The sequence below is a fragment of the Cavia porcellus genome, unplaced genomic scaffold (assembly GCF_034190915.1).
Source record: "Cavia porcellus strain 051 isolate PalLab524CR breed Dunkin Hartley unplaced genomic scaffold, mCavPor4.1 scaffold_23, whole genome shotgun sequence".
Classification (NCBI taxonomy): domain Eukaryota; kingdom Metazoa; phylum Chordata; class Mammalia; order Rodentia; family Caviidae; genus Cavia; species Cavia porcellus.
In genome coordinates, this window is record NW_026947506.1 from 23113197 (window position 1) to 23125797 (window position 12601).

The window sequence follows — 12601 nt, forward strand, 5'->3', positions numbered from 1 at the left end:
ATTCTCTGAGTTTGTTCTGTAGTCTCCCTTCTCCAGTCTGAGTGAATCTGTTCATCTTTGTCAGCCAGGCCCTTAGTTTTTCTGTGATGAATAAATTTATTGCCCTGACCAGGTACAATGGCGCACATTGTATTTCTAGCATCCCAGGAAGCTGAGGCAGGAGGATTACAAGTTCAAGCCTAGCCTGGGCAACTTAGCCACTCAGTGAGACCTTGACCCAGAGTAGAAAGAAAGAAGGAAAGAAAGGAAGAAAGAAAGAAAGAAAGAAAGAAAGAAAGAAAGAAAGGAAAAGAAGGAAGGAAGGAAGAAAGGAAGGAAGGAAGGAAAAAAGGGGGGTGTTCTGTGTGAAGTTCCTGGGTTAAATCTCTTTTCCCTAAGGGAGAGGGGTAAATTACTGTCTTGTTGGGATTATGGAAGTATAACCCTGGCTAAATAGAAAGGGAACATGCATTTAAATTCAGAAAAACCTAAAATAGGTGTATATAAACTAGAAAAGACATGCTTAAAACATCGAGGGTATCAAAGGCATAATGGCATTCTCTGAAATTTTCTTGGCAATGTGACTTTTTTTTTTTCTCTTGGCTTCCTGGAGGCCCCTGCCCTTCCCACTGGGCAGCAGCCTGTCTCCCAGAGCAGGGCACTATGCTGGGCCTCTCTTCCTCCCTTTCCAGTCTCAGCTGAAATTGCCTCGGAAGCCCTGCTTTATACCATGTACCCTGTCAGCCATCTGTAGTACCTTGATGAGCTTCATTTGTAGCTTCCGAGAATTCGTCCCCAAATTCCTAAAGTAGATTCATTCAGGGTCAGCGATGGAGAGCACGCAGCAGTGTTGCCCTGTGAGCTGCAGAGCGTTTCATGGTGTTCGTTTTACAAAAGGTGCACTCTGTTTCTGTTTCAGACCCTCCTCATCTATTTCCTGCCTTCCATCCTCCTGTCCCAATTGATGCCAGACATCATGAAGGCCGTTACCATTATGACCCGTCTCCTATTCCTCCGTTGCATGTGTAAGTATTAAAACTTTACCCATTAACGAAATGGAACAAAATACCAGCTTTGATGGTCTCAGGACCTTTTGTTAATGGCACGTCTACTGGGCTTTGAAGATGGGATAGAAGTGTAAGATTTACTTTTGAAACACAGCGAGCCTGTCTGTTCCTGGATTCACTGAAGCAAATCCCTGCTGCTTCCTGAGGAATGCCTGTCACCCGAGGTAGCTGGCAAAGATTCCCTATATATTTTGCTGACATGTATTCTGTGGGCTGTAAATACAATATTTAAAAGTAGAAGCTAAGCGGAATATTACCCGTTAAGATATATATTTGGTGGAAGTAGGTTTGAAATTTTTTATGCTGAAATTTTTTCATGACATGAAAGTCCAGTCCTGGGGATCCTAGCGAATCATAATGAATTTTTGTATGGTGAATTTTCATGGCCCCACAGTATGTACAATAAAGGTCAATTGATTGATGGGAGTGCTACCCACACAAAATGGCACATGTGGTGGAGCTCTGGGTTTACACAAAGATAAAAAGGAAAAAAAAATGGTGGTGATAACATCCATTAAGAAAGGAAACAAAATCTTGTGGAAATAAATATCATCTTCCGTGGTTTGAAAGAAAAAAAAGAAATAGTGGATTTGCAAACTAAAATGGTATTCTGTCCAAAGCACTGTCATATAGTAATGATTGGAGCCATTCTCTGGGAGGAGCTGTCCCTTGCTAATGGCCTTAAAGTACACATTTACACATATGTAATAATCACCCTTCATTCTTAGACATTAAAGTTAGAAAAGCACAAATAATAACTTTGAAGAATAATGCTGGTTATTTAGATGGTAGATAGCATCTCCATGGCTATTAGTTACAGCTGTGTAATTACATATTATGCTGAAGAAAAATGAAGTTGTTTTAAAACAAGTCCTCCTCTGTGAACAGAATTAATTGATATTAACAGTCCTAACTACATGCCCAAGTACACATATAATATTTTACCCACAGTTTTTTGGATCCATCTCCCATTACTGAATTGTAATTTCAACGCAGATTTGCCTGGAGGTAAGTCATAAATCTGTGTTGCAGACTTCCATAAGCATTAAAGGAGAAGTGGGTATTTATAGAGAGAGAATGCAGAAACTTGTGACTTATTCTTTGACTTCTCACTGGAACACAAGTAAGTATTTTGCAGGATTCTCAAGGCTGCTAAAAATACACTCACATAAAAACCAAGGGGCCCATTTAAGATCCCTATACAAAGGAAAGGAAATTCCAAATTCAGTCTGCAACATGACATGTAATTCACCCCACGATGCATAGCTTTTATGGCACAGATGGGACCACATGGACCTCAGATGAGGATCTGCCCCATGGCAGAGGGGCCGTGGAGACAAGAATGGCTAATTCCTCCCAGACTTGAGTCTCTGTGACGAAGTAATGTAAATCAGATTTTCTATGGAATTTTAGAGTTCTTTGCCATTTCAGAAATCGTATTCTAGAGAAAGTTTTAAAAACAAATGTAAAAATAAGTTGAAGCTATTTCTTCTGGGTTCATGATAGTTTGACTTGTGATTAAATTCAAATAGGAGAATCATTTATTCATTTCACTCATCAGTGAGAACCCCATGTCTTGATTCTCAGTAGGATGTGATAAGAGCCAGTATTCTGGTTGCCTTTACTGTCCATTCCGGGCACTGCTATGTGTCCTTCACCACTGACCCTGAATCTGCTTGCGGAATTTTTAGATAAACTGTTGGGATTCCTATGCTTTTTACCACTTCTTACTTTTACCAGCCTATTTTTGGCATACTTCAGCAGCAATGAACTAGATAGTAATTTAACAGTCATGTGTGTAACTGCTGAGGTTCAGAGTGTAGGGCTGTAGGTAATTGTGAGCCTCACTATGGAAGTCCCCCAGGGTTAACATGGGGCATGCATGTGAACCGGTCTTCGGTGACTGCTGGACCTGTGACTCATCCTTGTAGGAACCAAGAGCCCTGGTGGAGAACTGAGCTTATGAAGTGGCCTCCAAGGAGTTGGGGCGAGTCACACCTCCTTGCCTGTATGTCATGTGATGGCTTTGCGTAGTCCTCATTGGTTATCCTTCTCTACATGATGAATTCCTGCTTATAGTCACCCTGAGAGCTTTCTTCAAGTGTCCCCTCCTCAGGCTGGCCCAGGAGCTGTCCCAACAACCACTTACATGCATTTTTATTTCAGCCATTTCTTTTTAATAGTCACTGTCCTTGATAATTTTGTGGGGACTGCCAGCCCTTGGTCAGGTGCTTTGTGTAAAAGCCTTGGTGGAGAACCAAACAGGTCCTGTCCTCTGTGAGCAATCAGAGAGTGTCAATCACACACTCTCCACTTTGTCATACACTTGTGCTATGAGCTGTGGAAACTCCTTGATGTGTTGGTTTCGCAACATGGAAGTGAAACTCCTCTGCCTGAGCCAGTTCTTGAAATTACAGGAAGAGTTTGATGAAATAAAGTTCATGGAAGTACTTGGAAAAGAACAGAGCTCTTACCAGATGCTGAAGGTTAGCAAGTGAAGCATCTGGCACTGGAAGATACCCCAAGTTTCTCTCCTAGCTTACTCTAGTGACGGGTCTTAGTGGTTGCTTTTACACCTTCAGAGAGGCGATAATGTAGATACCTGTGTGTTGGCAAATATGACTTAGCTTACTGAAATCTCCCAAGCTCATCTTTGCTGTAGGGTAATCCAGTAACCAGGAAAAATAAAGTGACTTCATCTAAAGCATGAATTCTGAAATGCATGTCATACAATTGTCCTATTGAAAATGAGATCAAGTGAGCTTACTCGGATGTGGAGGGAATAAGTTTAATTATAAGGACAGAGAATTTGGAGGTATTCACATTATTTTGTACACATGATTGTTCTTCTGCAGCCAACTTTAGAAAATAAATTATAAGTCCTTGGGAAACCAGGATTTGTGCTGATGGAAATGCCGACAGATCCTGTTTAGAAGGATAGCAGGCGCTGCAGTAATTATGCTATCATAGGCCATCATTAAAGATTCTATTGAAAGCGGTTTATAAATCGCTCCTCTTTTTAGATAAACCACCCTATATTAAGGCATCAACGATATGGTGCAGAATTAAATTAAAATCTCATAAAATGAAATATGTTCTGTATTAGCTGTTTGACACTTAATTTGCCTCTGAATGAGTAGAGGAAATCACAAATTAACCTGCCTTTGTTTTTCCAACCATGGCTTATTAGGTGTTAGAACAACTGCAATTATGGCCTAATAATAACCACTAAGCCTTATAAATATGTACGGAAATACGTCAGCTCCTGTTAAAGACCCCAGTTTGTTAAATGAAAAGCCTTTAGCTACCCTGCTCACTCTACTGTGTTAGCCACAATTTATGATTAGGCAGTGTAGATGGAGTATAGTAACTTAAATTGATTCAAATGCGGTACTGGAAATAATAACAGAATTTATTAGTATTTCTTTTAACTCAAAATAATGAATTTAGATTCAACACATTTAAGTAGGTATCATGTCTCTCTGAGTTGTCCCATAACAGTTGTCTTATAAAATAATAGGATTCCTGCACTGTGTTTATTTAATTCAAGCAATTTCACAAACATGGCATATAGGAAATCTTTCCTCATCTTCTCCACTGAATTCACTAGGACTTATGTCTAATATGTAGTTGGAGTCTCTTTCTCTCTGAGATCCGTATGTTATGGCCACAAATTCTAACATAAGACACATAGCAAAAGTACAGCGTTTCAGAAAAAATAGAAGAGGCCACTTTGGTACATTCCTTGAGATTCCTTGGAGCATTAATGATAAAACCTGATACTTGCTTGTATGAATTTTTACTTGATCTTTTCGGTATATCCTCCCTTGCATTGTGAATATCAGGGATATACCGGGGGTGGTACTCTGGTATAATACAAAAATTAATGATGTTCTCTAGTCTAATAATGACTGCCAGTTTTAAACATTTCATTTGGATTCTTAAGACAGGCAATGTATTACATGCATTTAACCCAGAATACATTTATATTTTTTAAGTGACTACTGTCCACAGTACTGAAGGAAGGACAATTTCATGCATTTTGATGTTTTGCTTTTTTTTCAGTGTTAGAACTAACATTAGGCATTCTGGCTTATGTATGCTTTGCTTCTGAAAGTCCACATGATATCATTGTGGAAATCCAGTGCACAAAATAACTTTGAATTCTAATTTAATTTCATTCATCTTGGATTTCCCATTGGTGGAAGGAGAGTTGAGGGATCTTTTTGAGCCAAATTTTTCTCATTCGTTATTTTGGTTGCTTTTTTTCTCTCTTTGCTGAGACAAAATACCCAATATCCAAAATTAATAAGGCAAGATTTATTTAGCTTACAGTTTGTGGAGGTTTCAGTCCATAATCAGATGGCTCCAAGACAGGGTGGCATGCCACAGGGACAACACTTCAAGGCAGCAGCCAGCAAAAACAGCCAGAACAAAAAGGGGTGGAATAAGCTTCTTCTCCTCCTTTACATTGTAAGCAGCCCATCCCCCTCCCTAGGTGAGCTTAGCACTCACATCACCTCAGTTGCTTCCTCTGGGGCAGGCTGAGGCTATTTACAAAGTAAGGATCCAGGCTCCCTGCTCAGTCTCTTAGTTTAAACTCCTCAAGTTGACACAATGTATCAACCATAATATTCATGAATCAAAATGAACTGGATTTTGAGTGATCCCATTGCTTCATCCACCGTTCATTTTCCAAAGTGGGGCCCTTAGTACCTAATCCATTACTTGTGCAGGCCTTACAGCTGCTTTGCTGGATGCTCTGGATGGGTTGGGACAGTTCCCACACTGCATACCAAACCAGCACCTGTAGAGCCATGTACCTCCTCATTCACTTCACTCCTTCGTTTTTAGAAAACCAGCTTCATCCTTTCTCTGTCTTGAGAGAAATGAGAACTCAAGGTCTGTTTTTTTCATTCCATCGATATGGCTCATTTCAGAGCTGCTTGGTAGACTGGAATCAGCCCCTTAAGTAAGATGTGCTGTCTTCCCATGAAAAGCAGTCCCTCACCTCCAGAAGATGTGGTATGTGGGAGATCACTAATATTAGCTGTGAAATTGAATGCATGGATGATAGCTAGGGTTTTGCTCTTGTGACCAGACTGCCTTTTAGGGGTGAGAGGAAAGAAATGAGCAACAAGTTTGGAGAATAACTACATTCATTACTTCCCAGAGAAAGAAAGTGCTAAGAAAACGTACAGCACTGTGGTCAGTGCTTGGAGAAAGATAGTGAGCAGATGACCAGCACTGTGACTGAATTTCCTTGCTTCCTCAGATTCAGCCTCCCCCGTGTGGGTCCTGTGCTTATTGCAAGCTCCAACAGTATTTATCTAGAAGAATCTTCCATTTTGACCACTTCCTAAAACTTAGGATGGGCAAAGTAGTGATTCCAGTTGTTTTATTTTTATTTCATCTTCGGGGAAATCTCCAGTAAATATGTGGAGATTTAGCAAAACCTCACAATCATATTTGGGGACATAACTAGTTTGCAGTATTCTAATAGCATAGTATAAAATTAACAAGGTTAAGGTCCCCCAAACCCACTGATGTTTGTGGTGTTCCGTAAGCATGACTGAGACTGGTCAATTGTATTGGCACATCAGATTACATCAAATACTATAGCTAATACTGATGCCCTCTTCCAACAACAACAAAAGGACGAAAAAAAGGAGTATACTAATTACAGTTAAATCTCTCAGGATAGACACAGTCTGCATTTCTTTGCATTTGCCACGACACAAGAGTGGCTTCTGAAAAAGTTTTGTTTTTAATGATATTAGGCTACTCATAGCCATCATTTTTCTTTTATCTTTGTTTATTTTGGTTAGCGTAAGCCATCCTACCTCAACAAACCTAGCAGGAATAAAAACAAAAAGCAAAGAAAAACAGCGGCAGGAGCAACAACAAAACAGGAACACAAGCTCAGTTGCTGAGATTGCACTGGAAGTACCTGTTGCAATGACTGAAGTTCTGAACTGCCACCCTGATACACTGATATCCATCCAGTTACTGTTGTAGATAGAGATTTATAGTCATCGTATATGACTGGATACCACTTCCTGTATATCTACAGTGGCTTTCTAGGCTTTTTGCAGCCAAATAAAGTTAATGAGGTTAGCAGTCTTAAATAAACAACTTACAAAGAGCATCAAAATTTCAAAGCTGTGGGGAAAAAAGAAATGAATAATCAGTTCATATGAAAGGGGATATAATGATCATAGCTAATGTTGAGTGCTTACTGGTGGCCAGCCCCGATTTTAAAGACTTTCCATAATTATTTCCTATAATACTTAGAACAACCCTGTGATGGAATACTATGATGAGCCTCAGGTTAACACTATAGACATAAAGAACTCACACAGCTCAGGAGGACATGGCCCTTTTATCTTAAGCCAGACATCAGGTTCTACACCCTTTGCCTATGACCTTAATGTTTTGCTGGTAGGAAAAAACACCACCTACTTCGCAGCATGGGTTTCTGTCTTATGAGAACAGCACAATTAATTCAAACAACACCAGCTAGAAGGTAGAGTGTCACTGGCTGTCATCATCTTCTGCAAATGGTCCTGAAGAGACATTGAAAGCCACACTCAGGCTTTTTGAACTACTGAGTTTGTCTATAAACAGAAAACATATATCTATATTTACTGCTGTAGAATTTATGACACTAAACGGACAATGACATATCCAGCCACATCCAGTGTGCTTTGATACACTGATTGATTAATTCCTTGGATTGTAGCACAGCACTTAACTGAGAAGAGTATATTATAACATGGGTAATTCCACAAACTGACATAGTACATGGGTTCTTTTATATGAGAAACTCAAACTACAAATAAAGGAGAAAATAAAGATAAATACCAGGAACACTTCTTTTAAATTGGAACTGACCCAAGAGATGGGGAAAAGAGAGTGAAAAGAAGTATGTTGTGTTATGTACAAATAACTCCCCATGATGAATTATGTAATGATTATGTATTGCAAACATATACTAATAAAAGTGAAACTTTAAAGACATGGATACATATCGATTGATGATTGGCAATATACCCAATAGAATGTCTATGCTGGAGACCAGATCATAGTTTTCCCTGAAGCTTCCCCACTTCTTCCATTTCCTTGCTCAAATGTCTCCATAACAAAAAGTTCTGCTTTGAATGATCATCTGAAATTGTCTATTGCCAGAGCCAAATGGTTTTGTCAATAAAGTTTTCTTGGAACACAGTGATACTAGCTTTTTTCTGTTGTCTATGACAGGTCAAAAAACAATGGTAGAGTAATTCTTGACAAAAAGAATGTGACTTCAGAAGCCTGAAAGATAAAACTAGCCAATCTCTGATAGCAGGGTGTCATACTAATTTTCACAAAGCAGGTACTACGTTATTTCATATTATATAAAAATGTACAGTTAAAATCAACAAACTCAGCATCAAGCATCTAAACCACCTCTGGATTCTGAATTGCAGAACTTCAGAAACTATGTGATACTAAAAATTTTTTATTTTAAACTAAAAATATGAGCAATTATAATAGATTAACACCCTCTTTTAAGCCTCACTTTTTGCCCTGTTTTTCTACTTTCTTTTTTCTAAACAGTCCCATGCACCCTATTTTACATTTTCAGGCTTTGTATTACTTTTTCTAAGATATTTCACTGCCTGTGATCTCAGTTCGAAATATACAATAAGTCCTATTATTGTTTGGTTACCATTTCTAGCGATTAACAGGAAAAAGAAAGAAACACACAGCTTGCTTCATTTTCAAGAACTTCCTTAGACCATCTCTCTGCATAGTGTTCATGGTGGGTAAGAACAGGTGGTTGAATTTTGCTTCCTGAACTCTGACAGTTTCTATAAGTCGGCAACGGAAATCCAGATCCACCGATGTACATTTCACTCTACAGTAAGAAATGAATACGGAACAAACAATTTGTACTCAAAGACCATATTTTTTCCTTCTTGTTTTGCAGTATTTCTACTGACTGCAATATTGAATCCAGCCTTCAGTAGCAGAAAAAGCAGGTCCTAATTATAGTGTGTATTCAGAGAGGCTGAGCCCCAGCCTCTTGGATAAAATTCCTGTGTTCATTGTGTTAGGATCCACAGCAAGGTCCTGGAGCAGATCCTGAGGGCGGCTTTCACATCCACTGAACCGGAAGCTGCCAACTCTGTAGAGGCCGCTGTCAAACCTGTTGCAAGGGGCCTGGGAGGTACTGGACTGTAACCGACTTTTCTTCTTTGACTACAATGCTTTCACTCATGTTAAGCCCGGCTTCAGAGAAAACAGAAGCTCACTGCTATCATTTTGTTTCATTTTTCAAAATATGCATTCATGAACGTTGAACTTCAGGATTTGTCCACAGATGGAGACACCCAGGGCAAGCGTCCTACAGCTTCACCCATGTGTCCCCACCACTTGGGTAACAGAGCCCACTTTCACTAAACAAAGAGCTGAGGTTTCCTAGAGCCTAACAGCAAGCTGAGTTCATTTCAAGCAGAGTTCCCCAAGAGAACAAAGGCCTAAGACACGGGGCTGCCTGTCACTCATTTGTCCTTTCCTCCAGGGAAATTCATCCGTCAGAATATACAATGTCAGTCATTATTTTACCAGGAATCATTTACTAACTTTTTAAATACTAAATTACAAGTTATCTCCATTTCTACCTCTTGGATGTGCCGAGGCACCCTAAAAGGGAAGCAAATAGAAGAGAGGTGGGTTTTGAAACTCATCCACCAAGTCCTCACAAAGGTAGGGGCCTTGTTGCAGAATACTCTGGAAGTGTTCTGAAAGAAATTTGGGGATGGAGGATAAAATACAGTTGGTCATTTTTAGTTTTGCTGTGATCTTTGTAGAAGGTATACCAGAATAGTAATGAGTATCATTATATTACAGTTGGCTAAAGGCATCAAATAGCTGATTGGCCCCATTTGCTTTCTGTTCTGATCCAGCCAAATTGATGACATTGCATCCATTTTTATAATGCCAGTATTAAAAAAGATCAAGTGCAATAGTAGATCTAGAGGGCCCCCCCCCCCCCCCGCTCTGTGTCTGCACCATGCACCATGCAGATACAGGGGGAAAAAGAATTCAGGGCAGACTATCTTAGGCAGGAGGGTGCATTTATTTCCTGTAAAGAAATAAATGACTGTGTAAAGCCTTAGACTGCCTAAAGACTCTTCACCTGATAATCTGGATTAAGCAGCGTCTTGCATGTGTAAAAGGGACAGATATTTAAAAACTTTCTTATGCAACTGCAGGGAGGTGACAGATTAAGGGAGCACTCGTGTGTTGCTCCTAAGGTGACTGATGCTCACACCGCAGCCCTAATCACTCCTGGTAGCAATGATCAGTCTACATGTGTGGTGTCATGCAGTGCATGAAATGATCCTCCTGCTTGACAAGGTTAATGTGCATTTCTCACTCCCTGGGAATGAGTGAAACACCAAATGAGAACCAGTAATACTCCTGGAAAGGCATGCAAATAGTACCCAACTCTTGCAAATTCCTTTTTAGTGAAAAGTATCTTTATCATATAGGGGAAGGTAGAGAGAACAAAGCTTTGTGGGTTAAATGATTAGCTTCATTTGCAAAACAAATCACCAAACCATGTTGCTTGGGAATGATTTACATTTTTAAGACAGTCCTTTGAAGAAAGCATTCCCAGTTTACCAAAATTTTTGCCTGCGTTGGAAGAAATGCTCCTCCACAGAGCCAAATTCTCGTGTTACTAGCTTGTGTTGGTTTGAACATATGCAGTCCCTACCTGAGAAAGCTTATAGCAGAGAAGAAAGTTTGTGGTTGCACATCAGAACAAAGGCAATCAGACCTTTAACAAGCACTTTGATTTTTTGTATTTTGTTTGTCAGGGGTGTGACAGATTAATATTAGAATTATGCCAGATTATATTACTGTTGAACTAACATTGCATTATTTGCTGAAAGCATTGCATATTGTTTTATATATCTTCATCACATTATTGCACACAATACACTAATTTCTGTCCATTTTCCCTGTGGTAATCTGGCCTCTAGGTTAGCTGATACCGTGTCGTCTTCATCTTAGTGGAAGATAGTCAACAGGAGATCAGCTCAAAGTATTTTAATCTTATGTTAATCATCCACATCTGGGCAGATTTCAGATTTCAGATCTGCAGTGATGCATGTAATCATTAGGCCGAGGAAAGAATAATTCATCTCAAGGTTTCTGTGAAATAGGGACAATGTGAGGCAGGGCTAAAAGCAGGAATACCGCCTGCTGCAAAAACCTGCTCTAAACCAGGCGAGGGAACCTCTCTAGGTGAAAAATTAAGTGTTGCGGATGGCACAAAGTGTTTGTGAGAGTTCTTGACTATTTCAAGGGTGGCTTTCATTCTCCTGCTTGTGAGAGTAGGTGATGGGGACTGGATTTGCATGTCTCATGTATTTGCAAAGACCTTACGAAGGAAGGCACATTACAGTCTGGATTGGTGGTGCACACTTGTATTCTGAAGCTCTGAGAGGCTGAAGCAGTTCAAGCCCAGCCTGGGCAATTTAGTGAGACCCTGGCTCAGAGTAAAAAACAAACAAAAAAAATTCCCACTACCACTACCTAAAACAAGCAAACAAAACAAAACAAAAGTACATTACACTGTATTTGATTTGTTCTAACCTCCCACCTTTCCCCAGTTTTTAATCCAGGCAGACAAAGGACTTTTAAGTTATGTAGGTTATTTTTTGCTGTTGTTTCTGGATTTGTGGGGGCAAGGAGTTGAGTTGGGACTTGTGGACGCTGAACTGGAAGGGATGAAAGGCGGAGTCCACCTTCTCCCAGAGTAGGAGGAGCCTTCTTCCTTGGTCTGTTTGCTTTGCAAGGGCTTCTTTGATGCCTCTTTGTTGGAGGCACCCACTGAAGTCTCAGTGTACTCAAGCTTTAGAAAAGGCGATTGGCCCGTCTTTGTTTTCTTTGTTGAACTGTTTATTTTGCTTTCTTCCCACGAGGTTCCTTGGCCGCGCTCTGACCACGCTTTTCTGCATGAATTGCATTCCTAGGAGCCACAAGTCCCCTAATTCTTCCAGCCCATTTGATTCCAGCTTGTGTGATTAGTCCATGGCTTCGATCTGCCGTGGATCTCTGCCAGGCTGAGAGCTCGCCAAGTTCCCCTAATGCGGGGACCTAAGGACATTTTTTAACCTCATTAGTGAGGAGAGTAGTGCTTCATTCCAGTTTAATAATGTGACTATTCTTGAGTCCTTACGAGCTTTTATGGTCAGTGAAGGAGCCTACTAAGATGTTTGGTTTCCTTTGAGTGTGAATGTGCCTGGTGAAGTTGGATAGCTCATTTTATTATACCCCTATCTAACTTAGAGGCACAAATCCTAGGTGGAGTGAGAGGGTTGCCCACACACTCTGCTTAAATTGATTTTATATTTCTAAGGCATCTCATTATTTGCACTTCTGAATTTTTAAAAATTTACATCTAAATCAGAATTTCATCATTGGCATGAAATGTGTTGCCCTCTTGTAGAAACAGTGAACAAGAATAAAAATCGTTCAGATGTCTTAATCACAGCCAT

The 12601-nt window shown here is 40.0% G+C and overlaps 1 protein-coding gene across 3 annotated transcripts in view; it reads left to right on the forward strand.

Moving 5' to 3' along the window:
- The window catches only part of Gli3 (GLI family zinc finger 3), a 264642-nt gene that overhangs the window by 152907 nt on the left and 99134 nt on the right, over nucleotides 1–12601 (forward strand). For all 3 annotated transcript variants that reach the window (XM_023565209.2, XM_003470095.5, XM_023565210.2), the window contains one exon: nucleotides 899–1004. In XM_023565209.2, the coding sequence (XP_023420977.1) occupies nucleotides 899–1004 (106 nt within the window). The remainder of the gene's footprint in view (nucleotides 1–898; nucleotides 1005–12601) is intronic.